The sequence below is a fragment of the Entelurus aequoreus genome, linkage group LG02 (genome assembly GCF_033978785.1).
Source record: "Entelurus aequoreus isolate RoL-2023_Sb linkage group LG02, RoL_Eaeq_v1.1, whole genome shotgun sequence".
NCBI classification, from domain to species: domain Eukaryota; kingdom Metazoa; phylum Chordata; class Actinopteri; order Syngnathiformes; family Syngnathidae; genus Entelurus; species Entelurus aequoreus.
The window spans coordinates 54,927,133-54,948,845 of record NC_084732.1 but is presented as its reverse complement, the minus strand read 5'-3'; the positions used below and the strand labels follow the sequence as shown (position 1 = coordinate 54,948,845).

General features: G+C 39.6%; 2 protein-coding genes across 3 annotated transcripts in view; one reads left to right on the top strand and one right to left on the bottom strand.

The window, feature by feature from the left end:
- The window catches only part of slc24a5 (solute carrier family 24 member 5), a 45,663-nt gene extending 37,022 nt beyond the window's left edge, over positions 1 to 8,641 (top strand). For both annotated transcript variants that reach the window (XM_062029382.1, XM_062029374.1), the window contains exons 8-9: positions 7,716 to 7,817; positions 7,921 to 8,641. In XM_062029382.1, the coding sequence (XP_061885366.1) occupies positions 7,716 to 7,817; positions 7,921 to 8,243 (425 nt within the window). In that variant the 3' untranslated portion in view covers positions 8,244 to 8,641. The remainder of the gene's footprint in view (positions 1 to 7,715; positions 7,818 to 7,920) is intronic.
- Positions 8,642 to 8,938: 297 nt separating this feature from the next.
- The window catches only part of myef2 (myelin expression factor 2), a 35,668-nt gene continuing 22,893 nt past the window's right edge, over positions 8,939 to 21,713 (bottom strand). Inside the window, exons 11-16 of the mRNA XM_062029323.1 lie at positions 16,662 to 16,700; positions 16,490 to 16,576; positions 16,299 to 16,385; positions 9,785 to 9,945; positions 9,455 to 9,506; positions 8,939 to 9,300 (exon numbers count right to left, since the gene is read on the bottom strand). Coding sequence (XP_061885307.1) covers positions 9,137 to 9,300; positions 9,455 to 9,506; positions 9,785 to 9,945; positions 16,299 to 16,385; positions 16,490 to 16,576; positions 16,662 to 16,700 — 590 coding nt within the window. The 3' untranslated portion in view covers positions 8,939 to 9,136. The remainder of the gene's footprint in view (positions 9,301 to 9,454; positions 9,507 to 9,784; positions 9,946 to 16,298; positions 16,386 to 16,489; positions 16,577 to 16,661; positions 16,701 to 21,713) is intronic.

Here is a 21,713-nt window from a genome sequence, read left to right as displayed (position 1 = left end):
AAAATTATAGCCATTTCAAAATGCAACTTTCTGGCTTTAAGAAACACTAACTGAAATCAAGAAAATATGTTGTGGTAGTCAATAACAGTTTCATTTTTAGATCAAGCAGAGAGTGAAAAAAGTATGGAATCACTAAATTCTGAGAAAATAATTATGGACTCACCGTGTAAATTTTTATTTCCAAAGCTAACAACTGCACCGGATTAAATCTGCTCATTAGTCTGCAGTTAGATCGGAGTGAGTGTTCACACATTGGAGAGCTTTTGCACCAGGTGAAATGACATGAATCATGGCTTCAACATGAGCAATATCAACTGAAACAAAGGAGGTTTATCAAACTTCTTCAAGAAGGTAAATCATCACGCAATGTTGCAAAATATGATGATTGTTCATAGCCAGCTGTGTCTAAAATCTGGATCAAGTACAAACAACATGGAAAGTCGTAAAAGGCCAGCATAGTGGTAGACCAAGGACAATAACGTGTCAAGCCAGAAAACTTATAAAGCAATGTCACCGACTGTAACCGAGCTGTGAGAAAGTGCCTAAAGGAAATGGGATTTAAATGCAAACATCTGAACAGAAAAAAACAAGTTTAGGATGTGCTAAGGAAAAGCAATTGTGGACTATGGATGACAGGATGAGTCATATTCAGTGATGAATCGCAAATCAACATCGGGGCAAGATGATGATCCTAGAACTTTTGTTTGCTGCCGTTCCAATGAGATTTATGAAGACGACTGCCTGAAGAAAACAAGCAAATTTACTCAGTCATTGATGTTTTGAGGCTGCATGTTAGGTAATGGCATGGCTGGTAATAATGGCTGTCATTAAATCTTCAGTAAATGCACAACTTGTACATTGACATTTTGGACACTCTTCTTGTTCCATGAATGGAAAGGATAATTAGGGATGGCGTCATATTTTTTCAAGATGCAATAGAGCAAAAAGTGTAAAAACTTTCCTTTCCTTGGAGAAAGATACATAAGATCAATGTCACGGCCTGCAAATAGTCCGGATCGTAATTCTATTTAAAATCTGTGGTGGAAATAGAAGAAAATGGTCCATGACAAAGTCCAATCTGCAAAGCTGATCTGACAAAGCAATCAAGATTGATGAAGATGACTGCTTGTCACTTGTTAAGTCCATCCCTCAGACTGCAAGCCGTTATTGGGACGGTGTGGCCTGGTTGGTAGAGCCAGCAACCTGAGGTTCGATCTCGGGCTTCCGTCAATTCTAGTCACGTCCGTCGTGTCCTTGAGCAAAACACTTCACCCTTGCTCCTGATGGTTCGTGGTTCGGGTTGTGCATTGCATCTCCCGCCATCAGTGTGTGACTGTGTGTGTAAACTGGTGAACGTGGAAATAGTGTCAAAGCACTTTGAGTACCTTGAAGGTAAAAAAGCACTATGCAAGTATAACCCATTTATTAAAGCTAGTCTTTTTTTGTTTGTTTTTCATGATTCCAGAACTTTTTCTCAGAATTTAGTGATTCCATATTTGTTTCATTCTGCTTGATCTAAAAGTGAATCATTTAACATAATTAATTTTCTTGATCTCTTTTAATGTTTTTAAGACAGAAAATTACCAATGACTCGTTTTTTTGTTATTTGTGTTATCTGCTTTTTCCCCCTACAAATTTAAATAACTGAATGAACATCCTCCAAGTCTGGTGATTCTGTATTTTCTATGGGTTGCATATACAACAAGAGCACTCCAGTGTGTTTAGGAATTTGCTCCAAAAATGTTTGCCTTGCAAGTTTTGAACTGAACTCGAGGGGCCAGTATGGTGTTGTTGCTCCCCACACCCCACAGACACCTTGTCCAAATCTATCCGAACTTAAAAAATGTTTGTGCAGTTACAGTTTTTAAATGATTTTCAAGTTGACTTTGGGTAAGCACGCAATTTATATTCGCATAGCTTGGCTTCAAGTTCCACATTTATACCCGGAAGTCACGCCGACCTCACTCTCTCGACTTCCGTCTGCTACAACGTTTCACCCTCTGTTCGTGCGCGCTTCTATAAGGAGCAGTTCATCCTCTGTATATTCAGCTTCAAAAATATATGGTTGTGAATCCTCATTTGTCCAAAAATAGTAATCTTTGTTGTCTGGTACCAAGTCTGCCATGATTAGAACACACTCGCATTTGTTTCCGGAAGTAGGAACACACATTTTTTGTCTAGAAGTCGGAAGTGCGCTGCTATGGAAATGGGAATAAATGCACTGAGAAAATATATATTATTATATGTATATAAATATGAATATAATACATTTTGTTATGAATGTTTCTGTGACTGCCTTATCTATATACTTGCAGTGCGTATACCAAACGTTGATCGAGGGGTTTAAAGTTGTTTTAGATGGCTTTGAAGGCTACAATAGTAATTCCCATTAGCCGCATCTTGCAAGCCTTTTTTTTTTATTTTTTAAATCATCTTTAGGATCTAAAAAAAGACGTGTTCTTGTCGCTCATAATGGTTTTGAGCGATAGGCAAAATACCCTCCAAAAAAATGCAGTTCCCCTTTAAACGTTAACTTAAAAATGATAAGAGTTGACCAAATGTTTGCTTTTTATAACATTTTACAGCAAACTTATTCCTAGTTGCTTTCTGCTCCGTCATTGCTAAGGATATAATGACTCCTGTGGCAGGAATAGCGCTTTTCTTGAAAGAAAGTAGCATGGGTTCAAATCCTGGTTGGAATTGAGTAAGGAAGGTTTATAAATGTATGCGTTAATGTTGTTGAAATTATATTTCACAAAAAAAGTTATTGAACATTAGTTTATCATGAATTTGTTTTAGTACAAAAACATGCCTGCAATAAATAGTTTATTCATGACTATAAAATACAATTTCTGTAGAAATTGTGTGTAAATGCCCCAAATGCTTTAGCCGAACTGAAATGCAGAAGGAATTTAAAATGATTGTCAGAATATGTTTGAATGAACAGTAGGAATGGTTTGAATATTGAAGAATGCTTGTTTAAATGCAAGTGGAATGTATGAGGAAAGGTGGTAACGGTTTAACTATGAAATGTTTTGAATGTGAATGTACTGTAATTGTAGGAAACATTTGAATGTTGAAGATAGGAAACTGTACTGCAACATACTATGAATTTAGTAATTAATGTTATAATTGTTGGAATTAAACTATGAGAATGGCTGCAAAATTGCCCAAGGAAGGATGCATCCCAGAATGAACTCACTAAATTAACCCTCGAGAGTCAGTCCATGATTTCAGGGAGTTGGGAATATTGAACCTGTACTAAACAGCCAGGCTTTCAAACCATTTTGCCTAAAAAGATGTGTGCTACAGGACTACCTTTTTAGCTAATTTAGAGTGTTTTTTCTTTACATTCTGCAGGCTTTTACTGCACTTTACAATAACATGTATTTATTCATGTGACTCACTGATGTAAACATTTGTTCTTAAAATTACATTTTTAGGTTACTTCCAGGATTCGATTACACATCAGTTGGGTGACAGGCTTGTGTGTTAGCCTCTCAGCCAAACTGCCTAACACTCAACATAATGTCCAACTTTGAAGCTTAAAGGGAGCGATTTAGCCGTTAAAAATAGCATCTGATTAACTAGAATTCGTTGCTGCAACAATGTTTTCAGCTAATTTGGGGGATATATCAACATATTTTCTTTTGATAAAGAATGTTAGAATATTGAAGAATGCTGGTGGACTATAAAAGGAAGGATAGAAACAGTTGGACTGTGAAGTGGTTTGGAATATAGAAATACTTTGATAGTAGAAATTATTTCAATGTTGAAATCGCTTTAACCACACTGAAATGTACTATGACTATAGAAATGATAAATGCATGTCGTAATAGTTGGCATTAAACTATGTGACTCAAAGATGTAAAAGTATCTAAAAAAGATTTACGCATTTGGCCACATTACCTGGGTACGTCCTAGCTGTGTCCAGCTTTTGTTCTTAAAAGGGAGAGGTTCAACCGTTGAATTGATTGATTACCCAGAGTTCTTTAGTTTTCAGCTAATTTTTGGGATAAATTAACATTTTTTACAGTAAAATGTTACCTGATTGTATGAAACATTTACTTGCATACAAGCCAATATTTTGAGAAAAAACATTGAAACCATTACTTACATTGATAGGGGAGATAAAGAGGTTGTAGTCTAAATTGTATCCATCTTGTGCTTGAATCCATGTCACTCAATAGGATATACTGCATTTGTCTTTATAAAATTACTTTAATATGAAACTTCACATAAAAGTATGTTACAAAAGCACAATTAAATACAAGTTATGTTAAATAAACTAACATTAACCTATTGCAAATGAACCTTCAAGGTGACTAATGACTGAAATACAAAGGTGGCTGTCATTGTTTAATCGTAATGCAACAGGTCAAAATGACCTCATTACCCAGAATGTAAGTATCGCTTTTTTGCTAATTTCAGACTAAATAAATGTTTTTTTTACTTCAACAAATATATTTTACGATAGTGTTGAACAGCATTCAATGTTATTTTCAGGGAGAAAAAAAGGCAACCATCAGTGAAAATGGTGGTATGAGTATCAATTGTATTGTACAATATACTAGAAAATCAAAAACTAGAAAAATGTTGTGCCCGTCACAGATTGTCCATAACGAACACCATGTTCAAACATAAGGGTGTCCATATGTGCACTTGGCACCAGGACACCCTAGGCCGCAGTTCAATGATCGAGTTTGTAGTTGTGTCGTCGGATTTGCGGCCTCATGTTTTGGACACTCGGGTGAAGAGAGGGGCGGAGCTTTCTACCGATCACCACCTGGTGGTGAGTTGGCTGCGATGGTGGGGGAGGATGCCGGACAGACCTGGCAGGCCCAAGCGCATTGTGAGGGTTTGCTGGGAACGTCTGGCAGAGTCTCCTGTCAGAGAGAGTTTCAATTCCCACCTCCGGAAGAACTTTGAACATGTCACGAGGGAGGTGCTGGACATTGAGTCCGAATGGACCATGTTAAGCGCCTCTATTGTCGAGGCGGCTGATTGGAGCTGTGGCCGCAAGGTAGTTGGTGCCTGTCGTGGCGGTAATCCTAGAACCCGTTGGTGGACACCGGCGGTGAGGGATGCCGTCAAGCTGAAGAAGGAGTCCTATCGGGTTCTTTTGGCTCATAGGACTCCTGAGGCAGCGGACAGGTACCGACAGGCCAAGCAGTGTGCGGCTTCAGCGGTCGCGGAGGCAAAAACTCGGACATGGGAGGAGTTCGGGGAAGCCATGGAAAACGACTTCCGGACGGCTTCGAAGCGATTCTGGACCACCATCCGCCGCCTCAGGAAGGGGAAGCAGTGCACTATCAACACTGTGTATGGTGAGGATGGTGTTCTGCTGACCTCGACTGCGGATGTTGTGGATCGGTGGAGGGAATACTTCGAAGACCTCCTCAATCCCACCGCCACGTCTTCCTATGAGGAAGCAGTGCCTGGGGAATCTGTGGTGGGCTCTCCTATTTCTGGGGCTGAGGTTGCTGAGGTAGTTAAAAAGCTCCTCGGTGGCAAGGCCCCGGGGGTAGATGAGATCCGCCCGGAGTTCCTTAAGGCTCTGGATGCTGTGGGGCTGTCTTGGTTGACAAGACTCTGCAGCATCGCGTGGACATTGGGGGCGGTACCTCTGGATTGGCAGACCGGGGTGGTGGTTCCTCTCTTTAAGAAGGGGAACCGGAGGGTGTGTTCTAACTATCGTGGGATCACACTCCTCAGCCTTCCCGGTAAGGTCTATTCAGGTGTGCTGGAGAGGAGGCTACGCCGGATAGTCGAACCTCGGATTCAGGAGGAACAGTGTGGTTTTCGTCCTGGTCGTGGAACTGTGGACCAGCTCTATACTCTCGGCAGGATCCTTGAGGGTGCATGGGAGTTTGCCGAACCAGTCTACATGTGTTCTGTGGACTTGGAGAAGGCATTCGACCGTGTCCCTCGGGAAGTCCTGTGGGGAGTGCTCAGAGAGTATGGGGTATCGGACTGTCTGATTGTGGCGGTCCGCTCCCTGTATGATCAGTGCCAGAGTTTGGTCCGCATTGCCGGCAGTAAGTCGGACACGTTTCCAGTGAGGGTTGGACTCGGCCAAGGCTGCCCTTTGTCACCGATTCTGTTCATAACTTTTATGGACAGAATTTCTAGGCGCAGTCAAGGCGTTGAGGGGATCTGGTTTGGTGGCTGCAGGATTAGGTCTCTGCTTTTTGCAGATGATGTGGTCCTGATGGCTTCATCTGGCCAGGATCTTCAGCTCTCGCTGGATCGGTTCGCAGCTGAGTGTGAAGCGACTGGGATGAGAATCAGCACCTCCAAGTCCGAGTCCATGGTTCTCGCCCGGAAAAGGGTGGAGTGCCATCTCCGGGTTGCGGAGGAGACCCTGCCCCAAGTGGAGGAGTTCAAGTACCTCGGAGTCTTGTTCACGAGTGATGGAAGAGTGGATCGTGAGATCGACAGGCGGATCGGTGCGGCGTCTTCAGTAATGCGGATGCTGTATCGATCCGTTGTGGTGAAGAAGGAGCTGAGCCGGAAGGCAAAGCTCTCAATTTACCGGTCGATCTACGTTCCCATCCTCACCTATGGTCATGAGCTTTGGGTTATGACCGAAAGGACAAGATCACGGGTACAAGCGGCCGAAATGAGTTTCCTCCGCCGGGTGGCGGGGCTCTCCCTTAGAGATAGGGTGAGAAGCTCTGCCATCCGGGGGGAGCTCAAAGTAAAGCCGCTGCTCCTCCACATCGAGAGGAGCCAGATGAGGTGGTTCGGGCATCTGGTCAGGATGCCACCCGAACGCCTCCCTAGGGAGGTGTTTAGGGCACGTCCGACCGGTAGGAGGCCACGGGGAAGACCCAGGACACGTTGGGAAGACTATGTCTCCCGGCTGGCCTGGGAACGCCTCGGGATCCCCCGGGAGGAGCTGGACGAAGTGGCTGGGGAGAGGGAAGTCTGGGTTTCCCTGCTTAGGCTGCTGCCCCCGCGACCCGACCTCGGATAAGCGGAAGAAGATGGATGGATGGATGGACTAGAAAATCATTAATAGTGTAAAAGATGGGAATTTTTTGGGTAGAAAAAATACCAAGTTTTATTTTCCTAATCAACACAAATGTTTTAATGGAAAAATGGTTTGAATTAGTTGAAAAATGTGGGAATAGTCGTTGAAAGAAAAACGGGCAGAAAAACATGAACATTATGATTGACTGTAAAGTCGGTAATACTGGGGAACGTGTTGATTGAGCCTGCATGTTGTGAAAGCGCTGAACGTTTTGAAGCTTGAACAGGATTAATTGGATGAACGCTTTGGGAGATAGAAGTGGATGAAAAACGCTATGGAAGAAGAAACACATGAATTTTGGTGCAGAATATTGAGAAAGACTAATTGCAGTAAATTACTGCATGAGCCGGAGAAGTCATTCACTTCACTTCAGGACTAAACATGGCTACTTAATCATAGACATTCATCTTTTTATTAGTGATGTTTAGTCCTACATACATTTCTAAGTTTTCACTGTAGTTTAGCCATTTTTGGACTGTGAAAAGACGCTCCATTTTAAGTGAGCTGCATTCTGTTCTGGTTGTGTTTGTGAAGTAATTTTGCTTATGATTTAGCCCTGTAACATTAACATGTCTTAATCAGCAGCTAAACAAACTACTCCGCTTGGTAGAAAACTATTACATTCAAAGTACAGTTTGTATTGTTGTGATATACATCAGATATTGTTATGTTTAAACAGGTGAGACACTTGGCATCCCTGATACAGTGATGGGACTCACGCTACTTGCAGCTGGTACAAGTATTCCAGATACTGTAGCCAGTGTTATTGTGGCCAGAGAAGGTAAATATTTGAACCTACAATAATTAAGCACCACTGAGAAAATATTACATTCGTTTGATTTTACCGAATTAAATCCCAGCTAATTCAATCCATCCTCTTTCAGGGAAAGCGGACATGGCCATGTCCAATATTGTGGGTTCTAACGTATTCGACATGCTGTGCCTTGGTTTGCCATGGTTCATCAAGACTGCATTCATGGACACCGGCAACCCTGTGAAGGTCAACAGCATTGGCCTGGTCTTCATTTCTTCAACACTCCTTCTTTCAATCGTCTTCCTCTTTGTGGCTGTGCATGTGAATGGCTGGAAACTGGACTGGAAACTGGGGCTCGTTTCCCTCATCTGTTACATTCTTTTTGCTACGCTTTCTATCCTGTACGAGTTGGGGATTATTGTGAATAATCCTTTAAGGCTGTGCGGTGACTGAGATCTGACCCTCCCAAAGACCAAAGGCATGTTTACAAAGACTCAAATGAAATATTTCAAGCATGTTTCCAATCGTGCAAGCTCACAATTAAATCTGCAGAGCCAAGAAGGATGGGCCGCTCACATCTTAGGAAAAGGGAGAGGTCAACGTACCAAAGATGTTGATGTTGAGATGTGAAACCACACAGGTTATCACACTGCACGCATTTCCCTACTCCAGTTAGCTCGGAAATGTCTTATTTATATCTTCCAATATGGGAAAACTGTTGTGACTGGACTCAGCACTCAAACCAGAGAGAATAAACAAGATGTTGACTGGCCTGATTCCTGTTTTTAAGCAGACTGTTCAATTCTGATTAAGTTTTACGAGCAGGTTCTTATTGCCTGTGAGGACCAGAGTGAAAGAACCGTAAACAGCAGTAAAGAGAAAATCTGCCATCTACTTGCTTACAACAGTTGAATTTTAATGAACAAACAAAGCCACATTATCTTCTATGATCTGTGGTGTAATTTGGGTCTTATTCTAAATAATACTGTTATTGTGTAAATTAAATGACCAACATTTATAGCCTTTGGAACGTCACACCAAACTATATGGCCACTTCATGGCAGTGTTGAGCAATTTTGTGCAGCACAGCAAAAGCTCTTGTTTGTCACACCGAGAAGACTTTGAACTAAACAGACTTTAATAACCAGTGGGTTTAAAAATTAAAATGTTTATTTGCTCAAACTGACAGATAATTAAAAAAAGGTTTACAAAACAGATGAAATGAACTACAGTATGTATGAATATATCCGCAGAAACAAATGTGAAAACTGTGGAGGTTAGATGAAGTAATCGTGTTTTTAAAACAAAACTAGAGCTCACTGTGTGAGCCTGTTCCTACAAAAGGTTTAGGCATTGCGATCAATACGGACATCCACCTCTCGGCCATTGATCTTGTTGAAATTCATCAGTCTGCAGGCTTTCTCTGCACTCTCAGGGCAGTCAAATCTCACAGTTCCGCAGCCCTTGGACTTGCCGTTCTCCATCTTGATCTCTGCAAACATCACCTGGCCTGCAGTCAACAAGAGGAAGTAACATATCAGAATAAAAAACATCAATGTGTAATTACATGTAAATTATCATTTATAATACAGATGTATGTGGTATGATTTATATGGATTAAATGTGTGTTGTATCAATATTTAGAATTTTAAAAAAAAACTTACCGCAGTGACTGAACTTCTCTTTAAGCTTTTGCCATGTAAGATCATAGGGGAGCTGCAAAGTAGAAACAAATAGTAGTAGTTCCTTTACATAGTTTATTTTTAATAAGCATGCCCTAGCTGTAGACAACCACAATGTATTCCACTGGGCATTTGCTCAGAAAAGCATTAATTAACAATATATTGACTAACATCTATAAGAAAGAAAGAAAATGAGACACCAACTCATGTTACAAAAACACAAACTGACAACATATGTTCTGTCCAAAAACAGTGTGACCGATACGAGGATAAAGAATAATAGGATTACTACTTTATTATACTCGCACTTACATTTCGCACAAATATCTGACAGCCTGCTTTGGATCCAAAGGTTCGGTCAGACATGCCTCCACCCATGTAACTCGGTGCGCCTCCAAAGCCCCCAAAGCCGCGGTTCATGTCCATTCCTGACATGCCCATTCGATCCATCGCCATACTGCCCATGCCACCACCTATGATTGAATCGAACAGAAAAGATCTCAGAGAAACAGCAATCACTTCAAGGTAGCAATTAAAAGCTGCAACACCCTTCCAGGCCTGAGATCAATCATGGTGATCAATTAGTGAGAATATGAGTCCATGAAAATGATGTTGCTTGGAGGCAACATATGTTGCTCCAAAACCTGTATGTATCTTTCAGCATTAATGGTGCCTTCACAGATGTGTAAGTTACTCATGCCTTGGCCACTAATACACCCCCATACATCACAGATGCTGGCTTTTAAAATTTGCGCCTATAACACTCCGGATGGTTCTTTTCCTCTTTGGTCCGGAGGACACGACATCGCGAAGCCGGTGGCGTTTCTGGGTGTTGTTGATAAAAGGCTTTCGCTTTGCCTAGTAGTGTCTTAACTTGCACTTACAGATGTAGCGACTAACTGTAGTTACTGACAGTGGTTTTCTGAAGTGTTCCTGAGCCCATGTGGTGATATCCTTTACACACTGATGTTGGGTTTTGATGCAGTACCGCCTGATGTATCGAAGGTCACGGGCATTGCCGCATACGTGCAGTGATTTCTCCAGATTCTCTGAACCTTTTGATGATATTACGGACTGTAGATGTTGAAATCCCTAAATTCCTTGCAATAGTTTGTTGAAAAATGTTGTTCTTAAACTGTTGGACAAATTGCTCACGCATTTGTTGCATCCTTGTTTGTGAATGACTGGAAGCTGCTTTTATACCCAATCATGGCACGCACCTGTTCCCCATTAGCCTGTTGACCTGTGGGATGTTCCAAGTACCGTATTTTCCGCACTATAAGCGGCACCTAAAAACCACAAATTTTCTCAAAAGCTGACAGTGCGCCTTATAACCCGGTGCGCCTTATATGTGGATTCATATTAATATTCATTTTCATAAAGTTTAGGTCTCGCAACTACGGTAAACAGCCGCCATCTTTTTTCCCCGTAGAAGAGGAAGCGCTACTTCTTCTACGGTAAGCAACCGCCAAGGTAAGCACCCGCCCCCATAGAAGAGGAAGCGCTTCTTCTTCTACGGTAAGCAACTGCCAAGGTAAGCACCCGCCCCCGTAGAAGAAGAAACGCGCGGATATTACGTTTCATTTCATTTGTGTGTTTCTGTAAAGACCACAAAATGGCTCCTACTAAGAGACACGCGTACAAGGTTCCACTGACTTTTGATATTCCTGTGAACCGCACTGTGGATACAACGGGAGCACGTACGGTGAATATTCGCACCACAGGGAATGAGAAGTCGTCCTTCACTGTGGTCCTAACTTGCCATGCTAATGGCCAGACACTTCCACCCATGGTTATATTCAAAAGGAAGACCTTGCCAAAAGAGAACTTTCCAGCCGGCATCATCATAAAAACTACCTCGAAGGGATGGATGGATGAAGAAAAGATGAGCGAGTGGTTGAGAGAAGTTTACACGAAGAGACCGGGTGGCTTTTTTCACGCAGCTCCGTCCCTGTTGATCTACGACTCCATGCGCGCCCACATCACAGATGGTGTCAAAAAACAAGTGAAGCACACCGAAGAAGAAGAATTTGAGGGATTTGTGGATGAGGAATAACTTCAGAAAGTGAGCTTTAAATGTTTATTTTGTGTGTTGTGTGACATTAACGTTCGAGCAACGTTGAGTTATTGATGTTGCTATTGCTCTGCACTATTTTGAGTGTTACTATTTTTGTGATTGCACATTTGCACATTACATTTTGGGAGTGAACAGAGTTGTTAGAACGCTGGTTTGTAATATATTATTAAAGTTTGACTGACCTATCTGACTGTTTTTTTTGACATTCCCTTTAGCGCAGCGTAGGTGCAGCTTATAACCCGGTGCGGCTTATATGTGAACAAAGTTTTGAAATATGCCATTCATTGAAGGTGCGGCTTATAACCGGTGCGGCTTATAGTGCGCAAAATACGGTAAGTGTTCGATGAGCATGCCTCAATTTTCTCAGTCTTTTTCGCCACTTGTGCCACCTTTTTGAAACATGTTGCAGTTATCAAATGCCAAATGAGCTAATACTTGCAAAAAATGGTGTATTCAATTCAATATAGGATGAAAAGGATTTGCAAATTATTGTATTCTGTTTTTATTTACGCTTTACACAACGTGCCAACTTCACTGGTTTTGGGTTTTGTACAAGAAGCTGGTTCTTTTATGACCAAAAATAATGTTCTATGCAAATAAAGTCTCACAGGTCAGAGCCAACTGCAAAAAGTAATCTAACTAAAAACTAATTTATGGAACATTAGGTTTAATTGTACAATCCAAGTATGATGCTGTGCAGTTCTACACAGCAAACTACGACCACAACAGAGCACATTGTTAAACTGTGCTGGTCAACCAGTAAATGCTGATTATAAGTCAAGTTATTTAAATAGAGGCATTTGGTAAAAACCCAATAGTCCCTATATTTAACAGACTGCGGTGATGTATAATTTTTTTTATGTTTAAGCCTCAGATATCCTGGATTGTATTTGGTAATCTATGATAGTAGAAGAAGCGCTTCTTCTTCTACGGGGGAAAAAGAAGTTGGCGGCTGTTTACCGTAGTTGCGAGACCTAAACTTTATGAAAATGAAGTTTAGGTTTGTTGTGGCTCAATATTGGTCCATATATAAGGCGCACCGGATTATAAGGCGCACTGTCAGCTTTTGAGAAAATTTGAGGTTTTTAGGTACGCCATATAGTGCGGAAAATACGGTACATTGTCTTTTACATCAGTAAAACATCAGTATCAAGGAGCCCAGGATCCATCCATCCTCTACCGCTTGTCCCCAGGATGTTTAAGGGAAAAGCCTGTCTTTATCCACTTATTAAAACTATAGTCATCTCAATGTTTTACCGTATTTTTCGGACTATAAGTCGACGTTTTTTTCCTAGTTTGGCCGTGGGTGCGACGTATACTCCGGAGCGACTTATGTGTGAAATTATTAACATATTACCGTAAAATATCAAATAATATTATTTATCTCATTCGAGTGAGCGACAAAGAAAATGTCCGAAATCGTCACACACACGTCAGCAATCGTCACTCACACGCCAACCAATAAGAATTCGGCGGGGGCGGGTCATGCCAGAAGTGCATTGTGGGTTTTGGAATGCTAACTGCTATATGCTATACGCTACTGCCGGAGCTATTAAAATGGATCACAGCAACATTGGCGGTAACTTATAAAAACTGAGAAGGACTGAACTAAAATGGCACCGAAAAGGAAATCATATACTGCAGATTACAAGCTGGACGTAGTGAAATATGCACCAGAAAACGGCGATCGAGCAGCAGAAAGAATGGACGCTAGCGGCGCATACCAGGAGCGACACAGAGGAGGAAGATTTCATCGGATTTAGCGATCGGGAGTGACAGATTGTTTGGTAAACGTATAGCAAGTTCTATATGTTAATTATTTGAATGACTCTTGCCATGATGTGTTGCGTTAACATACCAGGCACGTTCTCAGTTGGTTATGTGTGCGTCATATGGCGTACACTTATTCAGCCTGTTGTTCACTATTCTTTATTTATTTTAAATTACCTTTCTAATGTCTATTCTTGGTGTTGGATTTTATCAAATAAATTTCCCCCAAAAATGCGACTTATACTCCAGTGCGACGTATATATGTTTTTTTTCTTCTTTATTGTGCATTTTCGGCCGGTGCGACGTATACTCTGGAGCGACTTATAGTCCGAAAAATACGATACTTGATTATTTATTTATATACAATGCAGGGTTTCCCCTTAATGTAATTGAACTTGGCGCGCCGCCACGGCATTTTTATTACCGCCACCTTGAAAATGAGGCCTTTTTTTGCACATGAAAACGAATTAAAGTAATATATTGTAGCCCCTAGAAGAAATCACACAAAAGTCAGATGCTATTTTTAACTTTTATTACCAATGTTATGATAACAAACCTCCCATGAAAACACTTTCATTTCCTTGAGTCTTCGCTTCCCCACCAGACACACAACAACGCTTCCGCCGATCGCCTTAAAGGCATAAACGGTGTGTTTGTAAACATGAGAAAAAACTGACATTAAATCCAAACCACACGGATATAAAATATTACCATTAGCTGGTCGTTACAGTATGAATTGATATATATAGCCTATTATTTGCGCACTATTGACAAGTGATGTACTGAAAACTTGACCACCGAAAATAGACTTTAATCACCAAAAACAGCTCTACCGAAACCGGATGTAAACAAAACGCACGCCATTGTCTTGAGCGTTGTCAGCATGTCTGCAATGTGGATGTGATTTTTTATATATATTGCAGATATAGCTGCGTGGATGTCCATCTTCAAAATGTGCAAATTTTAAGAGGTCAGTGTCAGCTTTTAAAAAGAGAAAGTCCAACTAGAGCAACAGCGCCAAGCAAGTGTGACGTCATGCTCACTGCAGCCTCTTAAGCCAGGAACATCGAGGGACAGAAATAGAGTCTCTAAACACAAGTACATTCTATAATACCAGCAGAAGAAGATGCTTGATTTATTGCTAGTTCTTTTAAATGTTTTAAAAAGTATGGTAATTAAAAGTCTGTAAACACTCAAAAAATCTCAACAAAGTACTTTGTACAAAAAGCAGCAACAATACAAAATATGGCAAAACTATAAAAAAAATGGTATGTTAATACTAATTAATAAAAACAGATTTGTTTTAAATGTATGTATACATTTTTTGAGCCTTTTTCAAAGAAAATTCTATCATAGCAAATTACTCGACTCATTGTGAACACGCCTCAAACGCCACAGGCATCCTGGCAGTGTAGGGGAAACCCTGCAATGTACAATAACGTATTTTTCGGAGTATAAGTTGCACCGGCCGAAAATGCATAATAAAGAAGGAAAAAAACATATAAGTCGCACTGGAGTATTAGTCGCATTTTTTGGGGAATGGGGAAATTTATTTGATAAAACCCAACACCAACAATAGACATTTGAAAGGCAATTCAAAATAAATAAAGAATAGTGAACAACAGGTTGAATAAGTATACGTTATATGACGCATAAATAACCAACTGAGAACGTGCCTGGTATGTTAACGTAACATATTATGGTAAGAGTCATTCAAATAACTATAACATATAGAACATGCTATACGTTTACCAAACAATATGTCACTCCTAATCGCTAAATCCCATGAAATCTTATACGTCTAGTCTCTTACGTGAATGAGCTAAATATTCTTATTGATTCATTGGAATTTATTTATTTGCATGCAATACTACATATTTATATTTACAAAAGTATTTTTTTCAAGACAGAAGTTTTAAGTTTGCACTTTATTAATCTCAATGTTGTATATAATATATTTGCATGCAATGTACAATGCTACATTTTAGTTTATAGAAGTATTGCCTCCCAGAGGAAGCTCTCAATTTAGTTCTTTGAAAATGATTGCATAAAAGGATTGTTTGAAGTTGATTTCCTGCTACAAATATTAGTCTCATCTACAATTCATGTCTGCAATTGATTTTATGGTGTGAAGTTCATATTTTGTCTCATTATTTAGCTGTATATGTCCCTGTTGTCCAGCAATGTTTGCAAACGATATCAAGATTCACTATATGCTGTTGAGCATACTAGAGATGTATTCATCTAGTTTATTAATACTATTTAGGATATTTTTTTAATGATAACAAATATCACCAAAGATGCTATAATATGGTCATCTGTGTCAAACATAGCACTTAGCTTTCCTGCACAACAAGATCTTAGCTTTTAGTTTCTGTTATTAAAATCGACAACAAAAATACGGTGGATTGGGCCAAAAATCACAATATTTATTACTAGGACTTAACGTAACGTTAGTTTATTTGCACAACCAGGTCTTCGTAGTTATATTTAGGCATATAGCAACCACAAAAGAACAAAAAACAAATGCGATCTAATGTCATTTATTTACATTTAGATTTGCTATCAAACACTACTAATATAAGTCGATTGCATCACAGAAAGTTTCTCAAACAAATCAAATGTTCAAACATTTTACAAAGTGATCGCTGCAGATACAAGCGGTCCGATTGTATTCCACAAGATGATAAGTGATATTTTTAAGAGCCATTTCCGTCAACCCACTTTCATTCTTTTTGTGGAAGACATCTGAGATTTTAGTTTTAGGCCATATTGCCCAAGCCTAATAGTAAACGTAATCCAGTGTCCATGTTCCCTATTCCACCTTTTCCCACATCTCCACCTGAGGGAGATAATGTAATTCCATACATTATGAGTTAGACTACAGCACACGGCAACTGTACACACAGAGACAGTTCATGAATTCAAGCGATAACATTGCAAAATCTCAGAAAAAATACCAGGATATGTATGACTCACTCATTGCTCCAAATGAATCGCCAAATCCTCGATTCAATGGCATGTCACTGCCAAAATCCATCCCGCCCATTCTTGACCGGTACATATCTTAAATAAAAAACAAAACAAAAACAAAACATCAAGCTTACCTGGTGTTCATTCTTAGACTAAACTGATCATTGTTTTAGCAAATAATCAAAGAGAACACTCACCGCCCATTCTGCCCATTGGCGGCATTTCTCTTCCTCCAAAGTTACCCATGTTGGACATATCCATGACTCCAAAACCTCCACCAACACCTGACAAAACCCACATTGTCAAATACAAAACATGATTGGTCAAACTACAGCCAATACCACACATGAAAGCAGAAAATAAACTTACCCCCTCTGTTCATTCCACCATAACCAGGAACATCCATAACTACAGGAAAAGGACCACATTGATTACATCATGTACAGTATATCAACAAAACAAAACAAGTCAACTTGTCTGAGGTTTTCAGATGTAATTTCACACGATGGATGAGGATATGCTTATTCTTGAGGTCCAAAATTAAATACCGTATTTTCCGCACTATAAGGCGCACCGGATTATAAGGCGCACCTTCAATGAATGGCCTATTGTAAAACGTTGTTCATATACAAGGCGCACCGCATTATAAGGCGCATTGAATAAACGCTACAGTAGAGGCTACATTATGCATCCATTAGATGGAGCTGCGCTAAAGGAAATGTCAACAAAACAAATAGTGATTGTACTGACACTTCTACTTGCTGCTCTCTGTTCAACAACCCACTGTCCGAGTTTGTCCTCCAACAGTAGCCATCTCGCTTTGTTCCCTCGGAAACTCTGTTTAGTCTTCTTTACTTGGCGCAGGTCATCATGTTGCTTCCTCCACTTCCGCACCATTGATTCGTTAATGTTAAATTATCTCGCTGCTGCTCTATTCCCGTGTTCTACTGCGTGACTGATCGCCTTTGTAAGCATATCTCTTAATAGGAGCCATTTTTGGGTCTTTACATAAAGTTTAGGTCTCGCAACTACGGGACTTAATTTTCCTCCGTAGAAAAATAAGTTCTTCTACGGTAAGCAGCCGCCGACTTCATTTTCCCCCTTAGAAGAAGAAGTTATTCTACAGTAAGAAGCCGCCGACTTCATTTTCCCCCATAGAAGAACTTCTTCTTCTACGGTAAACAGCCGCCGACTTCATTTTCCCCCGTAGAAGAAGCGCTTCTTCTTCTTCTACGGTAAGTAGCCGTAGAAGGGGGAAAATGAAGTCGGCGTAGTTACCGTAGTTGCGAGACCTGTTGTGGCTCAATATTGGTCCATATATAAGGCGCACCGGATTATAAGGCGCACTGTCAGCTTTTGGGGAAATTGGAGGTTTTTAGGTGCGCCTTATAATGCGGAAAATACGGTAATTATATTACAGGCATATCCTGGACAGCTATTTGGGGACTTCACAAGGGTGGGGGAAACAGAGGAGTGGTTAACGGGAGTTGAATAAGAAGCATGCCATAACAAAATAGTCTTTCTGCAAGGCAAAATTGTCCTCTTTTTCACGAGTCAAGTCAGTGTTGTCACAGACACCTGTTGGTGGATATGATGTTGACTCTCAAGTTACGTTTTTCCTGGAAATCCGGGTAACCATTTTACCAGCAGCCCTGGCTTTTGCATTGTTTTAAATACAAAAACACTAAACTGATTTCTAGTTTTGCGCAATACCTGCCCTATGTTTCTATTCGCGATTAATTAAAGGATTCACCGCTGATTCTTATCGATTTACGTGGTTTCCACCGACTGATATTCTGTCTCATCGGTTTATCTTTCACAACCCTGCTATTGATTTTATTTTGCTTTAATATTTATAAGTAAAAAAAGAGAATAAAGGTAACCGTTTATTAATGCAATGATATTGTACAATGCTGATTTGCGTTTTTTCCTGACTTTAATTATGATAAATATTTGAAAAGCAAAATATTTCAGTAATCTTGAATATTTTAAAGTAAACAGTATTAGTGTCAGTACTCAATGTTGGCGGTAGAAATTTTCAAAATGAGGTCCCAGGGACCCCATCCAGTCATAAAAATGGGGTCCCACTTTTTTGTAACCGTTTTGAAAACAAATGATAAATGTATGCATTATCCTGTTACATCTCACATTTTATATTGTGTTTTGGAAAAAGGTTGTCATAAACGTTACTTAATTCATTTAAAAAATAATACAACAGAAAACACATTTTTATGCATATGTAAATGTATTCAGTTATAAACATTCTTTCACTTTCTTCTTTCCTTCATGGATCTAAACTTCACCGCTGCTGGTAGTTTTTTCTATATCTGTATTCAATAAGTTGTAGGTGTATTAATTTCAGTATAAAAGTGTAAAAAGTTTTTTGTTTCGGTCATGAAATGATGAAAATCGTCTGCCAGGGCATACATACATTATTTATTGAACGCTTAAATCTCTAGAGTCTACATCAATTTCATATCTATCCGTCAATTCTAAGGTTTTTTTTATGTTGTTTTTTTTTCTTGCACTTTTTGTCAAAGAAAACTGTTTTTTATGACAAACACACAAAATATGCAAACTCTTCCACAAAAAACATTTTTCTAAGTGGAATATTTGATGTGAAGTAATCGGAGACTTGGATAGGTCAATAATTCATAAAAACATTGATTTTGATTCAATATTATGTTTTGAGCAAAGACAGTTTTAAAGAAAAAAAACAGCTTTGTTTTATTAGTCAACATTGCAACTTTTTCTAAATTACATTTACCCTGTAAGCTTTTTTATTCCACTTTTGTTATATTTTTGTTTATTTTAATAGTATTTTTAGAATGTGCTGTAGGCCTTTAAAACATTAGCTGCAGGCCGCAAATGGCCTCTGGGCCACACTTTTGACACCCCTGCTATAGATAATACAAAATTGTATCTGATAAGTATCAATAAAAAGCAGAGCCTGGCGACGCATGCGCGTTTATCATAACACACAGCATCTCTGCTTCAGTAAACAATGACGGTGATGACGTCTCTGTCAGCGACGCGAGCAACACTTGCTAACTTGTCAGTCGCTTCTCCAAGAGACTCCTTTCGAACACTCCTCGCACATTAACACTTCAAAAGGCACATATTTGCCTCGTATGTTTTTGGGGTGAAGGAGTCTGGTCCGGTGCTGGTAAGCTTGAAGCTAACAGCTAGCCTGTCTCTATCCTCGAACGATGTCGATGCAGCGGGAGATAAAAGTGAAGTTTCCATGGACTCACAAAGACAAAAACAACTCATTTACTAGAGCCATGGCACAGAATGAAGTTAAAAAGGTTGACTTTACACTCACCTCAGTGTTTCCCATGAAGTCTTTCTTTTGACAGCCCCTCGCGGTAAAGTTGTCCGAGGGCAAACTGAGGCAGTATTTGTAATTGATAAAACGTTCAGCGAATCAAAGTTTACGACCAATAAAAACGCAATAAACGGGGACGGAAATTTGACCCGGAAAATATAAACAAAACAAAACACCGGCGAAAAGCGATAATCGATAAAATCAATAAATCAAAAACAAGCAAACCGGGCAGTAAAAAAAATAAAAAATCCACGTCCAGGGGACGCGCGGGCTTCCTGAATTGCGCGTCCTTCCTGATTTCAAAGCTAGGTCATTTAGTGACCTTAAATATTTTTAAGTAAAATTTATTGGTGTTAGTCCCACTATTGGTTTATTTCCTAAAAAGTAAGGTGATTGTATGGTTCCTTTTTTACATCATATAGTCTATAGCTTTCACTATAATTACATAGTACCATTTCCATTTAATATGTGTGATGTATCAACTGACCTCACTTTCTTTTTCATCCCCAAACCATATAACATCCATTTAAGTTTTTACATGCAATTAACATTTTTGGTGTATGTTTGGGTAATTCATTTGAAAAAACATTGCACCACTACACTAAAAAACAATTTGTTACAAAAAGGAATGAGATCTACAGATTAACCGATTGATTGAAAAAATAATCGGTAGATTAGTCGATTCAAGAAATCGTTTGATACAACCCTATAAAAGAAACTCACATCTTTTCTGATCGCTTCAACTGAAACACCTGGATGATTCCATTGGAATGAGGATAAAATAACATAATGCCAGTCTGAATCAACTATCAAAACCCAAAAATGTACGTAACGTACCTGCTGTGTCTCTGCGTAAGTGAAACAGCTGAAGAAGGGTACAACCACGACATAAAACGCAAGGCTGGGTGCGATCTGTCGCATTTGAGACATCCTGGGCTGTTAAATGCATTAGATTTTGGTTTGACCGTGATCATTGAACTGTGACTATTTAATAAAACATCGATTTATAATGAAGCGTCTATCATTTGATTTGATTGATTTATTTGACAGTTACTAGCTGCGTTTCCATTCCCCCTAGAAATGCGCAAAACCTAAATATTGCAATGAGAAACTGGTAATGGAAACACCCATATTTTTAAAAAAAACTCATATTGCTTAAACATTTTTTTGCTCTCATTATGTGGTTTTTCAGATGTTTCGATGTTGAAGTGTTTCAGAAAAGCATGATGGAAACACTTTTTTCGCATTTACAGCTGGTCACATATGCACACCAAACTGGCAGGGCGCCAACGCAGGACAACTCGGGGAGACGGGTCGTCTTGTCTCTCTTCCGATCAGTCGGCCGAAGGGAGCAAGGCAGCACCGCCCCACTGAGCCGTTTGGACATTGTGGGCAGAAGCCTGACTTTTTATGAACAACTGGGTAAACTTTATTTTTTAAATCATATCGTTTTGTATATGATTGCTTTGTATTTCAATTTTTTACTTTTTAGTAAAAGAACTGTGACCTAATATTGTCTGTTTATTTACATAGTATCAGTATAGAAATATAGTAAACCACTCTTCCATACATTATCAGCGTGATTTGTATAAACTACCCTTAACTGTAAAATGAGTTGGAAACAAAAACCACACAAATTCCTGAACTTTTGGTGGAAAAGGGCCTCATGGCGACACACATTCACAAGACAAGCACTGCCTGGATTGATACGAACTTTTCAAATTTAAAATCCTATTTTTCATAGATTTCAATGACCTTGAGTGATAGCGAAACTTCAGGTTTCATCATTTTTACGAAGCCCAAAAAAAGGCGTCATGGCAAAGTCCAGCTCATTAGTAATGAGACCGCCTTCATTCTAGACTTACGCACTTTTGCCTGGTTATGCGAGAATACTAATAAAAGATACATGCATACCTTAAAGCATGGAAAAAACATGAGTGCAAACAGGATAATAGGGCCCAGAGTCAATAGCACTCACCAATAGGGCTGTCAGATTACTAAAAAGTTCAACTCGATAGCAAAAAATATCCAATGTACTAAATATAATTTTAATTCCACAGTGACTAAAACGTTCACCCCTACAATATTGTATA